This window comes from Drosophila grimshawi, unplaced genomic scaffold (genome assembly GCF_018153295.1).
Source record: "Drosophila grimshawi isolate 15287-2541.00 unplaced genomic scaffold, ASM1815329v1 contig_1369, whole genome shotgun sequence".
Taxonomy (NCBI): domain Eukaryota; kingdom Metazoa; phylum Arthropoda; class Insecta; order Diptera; family Drosophilidae; genus Drosophila; species Drosophila grimshawi.
The window spans coordinates 5,818,910-5,821,781 of record NW_025062891.1 but is presented as its reverse complement, the minus strand read 5'-3'; the positions used below and the strand labels follow the sequence as shown (position 1 = coordinate 5,821,781).

The window sequence follows — 2,872 nt, the reverse complement described above, 5'->3', positions numbered from 1 at the left end:
AACAACTACTACAACTGAGAGACCGTCCATATTGCTACGCTTTGAAGTATCCGGCATTAAGAAGTCGGACAATTTGCTCATCTATGCGCAGGTGGAAGGGAAAGCGACCGACAAGTTCAGTCATGCTTATGTAAATAATACTAAAAGTTAAAAATATCGCCTTAAGTGCTAAACATCAATAAATTAAAATGGATAAATCAAAGCAAAAGCAAACAAAAATGAAAAAACATGTCAAGTCAATCGATGAGTTATTCAGGCAGCTACAGTTTGCTTGTCGCAGTTTGAATGAAGACTATTAGCTCATTAATGACCAATTCACGTCAAGCCGAGTTAAGCTGACAACTTGAAGACGTTCGACCGCTTTCAACTTTAACCTGTGACCGACCGTTCACAGAACCGAACTTAGAACCGTCCAAAACGAATTTAATTTGGCGTGAACCAAGGCGTCACTATGCTTGTTTTCTATGTTTTTAATTATAAATTTATAAATTGCTTATTAAGTGGCAAGTGTCAGACAGCATTAATTAAGTTAACCGGTTAAATAAAACTTTGTTGACGTGCGGCACAAGCTGACTCTGAGTGCGGCACAGTAAATCATTAATTAAAGTATTTATTATTCAGCAGATTTGCATACTCAAAGGTATTCAAGAAATGTCTGTGTATGTATTAGAAAGTGCAAGTGAAACGTTTCAGTAATATTCATGACTTTTTAATTAACAACGTTTCATTTTCGATAAATTGAAGAATAGTCATTGATTTTCTTAAAATATTATTAGGTGAATAAATTATTCTTCAACTTATCGAAAACGACGCAACATCAAAATCTGCTCTGCACATCTGTATTGTGAACAATCACATATTTAGCAAACTCAATCTCAACTCATTCATCCAAAAGGGTGGCAATATGTTTACAAACTGTAAAAATAGTTCAATTTCAGCTTTTATTGTTGCTAGTTTTACGATTACATTTTATTTTTATTGCCAAGTGTCAAGCATCCGTAATTTAACTTACTTACTCTTTTGCTGCTCGTAATCAACACGAATAACTTCACTGCCTCATGGAACTTCATTTGACCGGAAATTCAATTCAACGCTGGCTGGACGATCGACTCTTACAACCTACCACTCCTATAATCGGACTTAACTATTGGTCTGGCCCTAACATACATATATGTAACCCTTTCATATCCGATGTGCAGCCCGCTCATCGTCGGAGTCGTCGGCGATGCTATCATAAATCGTATTCAAAAATTTTCTAATTTCCGCATATGGTAGTATCTGCCACCAATTTGTCGTAGTTTCGATTTCCTGCTTCTGACCAGCACCCTTCCGCTTACCCTTACCCTTGGCCATTACACTGACCCTAACTCTGCTACCCTTGTGCTGCTGTTGAGGATTCCCTGTGCTGACATCTGCTGTCTCACTCATCAGCATATCAACTGGAGCAGAACTCGTTGCCAGCTTTGAATCAGTTTCATTTGATGTCTTTCTTTGCGTTTGTGTTTGATTTTGATTTTGTGTTTTTACTTTTGTTTTCGTTTGCTTGCGCTTCGATTTCAAGCGATGAGCCTTAACTCCATCTATTTCAACTGGCTTGGACTCTGTCACAGGCGCCACACTGAAGCCAATGTTGTCATGATTGCTGTCAGCAGCATTCTCAACTCTCAGCTTCAACTTCATCGGCAACTGATGCTGATTTCGCATCTCCTGTTCCTGCTCCTGCTGCTGCTTTCCATTGACAATAGTCTTTAGCTGCTCCTTATGTCCAACCGCTGCTGTTGACTCTATTGCGATTGTTGGCGCCTTACTCACATCCCTAGCTATCTCTTTGCTGTCAGTAGTCACATCGCTCAGCTGTCCCTTATTAGATGGTTCAGTTTCCAGATAGCTAATTGGTTCAGCTTTCACCTGGTTTGGCGTTGTGGCTGTTATCTCCGCCTGCAACTGGTGTTCCTCTACGCTTCCGATAAGCTCGGGCAATGCCAATTTCACATTCAATGGCCTCTCCTGTATGTTCGTAACTTCAGTGCTAACGGGTCTATGATGCTCCTTTTTGGCCAGCGTGTTAAGGAGCACAATTTTCCTAGTGCCCATATTTTGCACATGAAACTCATGCGAATATAAGCTTGACCGTGTCTGACTCAAATTCATTTGGAGCTGTACTAATTGGCTATTTAATGCGGCAAGGGTAGTTGCTTTCAGAGCGGGCACCAAACTACCTTCTCGATAATCAGTTGCGGGTTTACTCTCTGCATCATCGAGGTTTCTGTATTGAGCTTTTGGCATGGCCAAGGCGCGACTGCTGTGCGAGATGTGTTGTAGCACCTGACGTACGGGCAGCATCTCTCCAGGCTTAGTTGCTGCTGGCAACTGCTTTACCAAATTCACCTGGGGCTTGTTGTATGCATAGGCGTCCACATTGAATGCACCATGGACGGGTGCTCGTTTCCAGTGCTTCTTGAACTGTGGCTGAGCTGCAATAGATGTGGGCAGTTAGATGGACTTTCACTAATCGTTAAAAAACCGTTTGCTTTACATGCCACCAAGGTGATGATCACCAATAAGCGAATTGGCAGCATCATCATAATCTTGGGCGTTCCGTCTATCCAACTATGTCGACTAAACCGATTTCGGAACACTCACGCAATTTTATGGCCTCTCAATTTGGGTCAGTTTGCAGATCGAGTCGAATCGTATCACATTGAGTGGCTAATTTGCATGAATCCATTCACCTCAAATGTTCTAGGAATGTAAAAACATTGTCACAATAGCCAAACAAAAAAGAAAAAACGAAGAAACTGGTTTCGTTAACGGCAGTTTGGATCCCGTGAATATTGTTGTTAATGCTGTGGAACATAAAACCCGACTGTTA

The 2,872-nt window shown here is 41.2% G+C and overlaps 1 protein-coding gene across 1 annotated transcript; it reads right to left on the bottom strand.

Annotated features, from left to right (window-relative positions):
- Positions 1-1,182: 1,182 nt before the first annotated feature.
- LOC6559554 (ubiquitin carboxyl-terminal hydrolase 36) lies at positions 1,183-2,585 on the bottom strand. The gene is made up of 2 exons (XM_001987547.3): positions 2,537-2,585; positions 1,183-2,474 (listed from the first exon to the last, which is right to left on the bottom strand). The coding sequence occupies exons 1-2, from the start codon at positions 2,583-2,585 to the stop codon at positions 1,183-1,185; spliced, it is 1,341 nt and encodes a 446-aa protein (XP_001987583.3).
- Between the last annotated feature and the right edge of the window lie 287 nt (positions 2,586-2,872).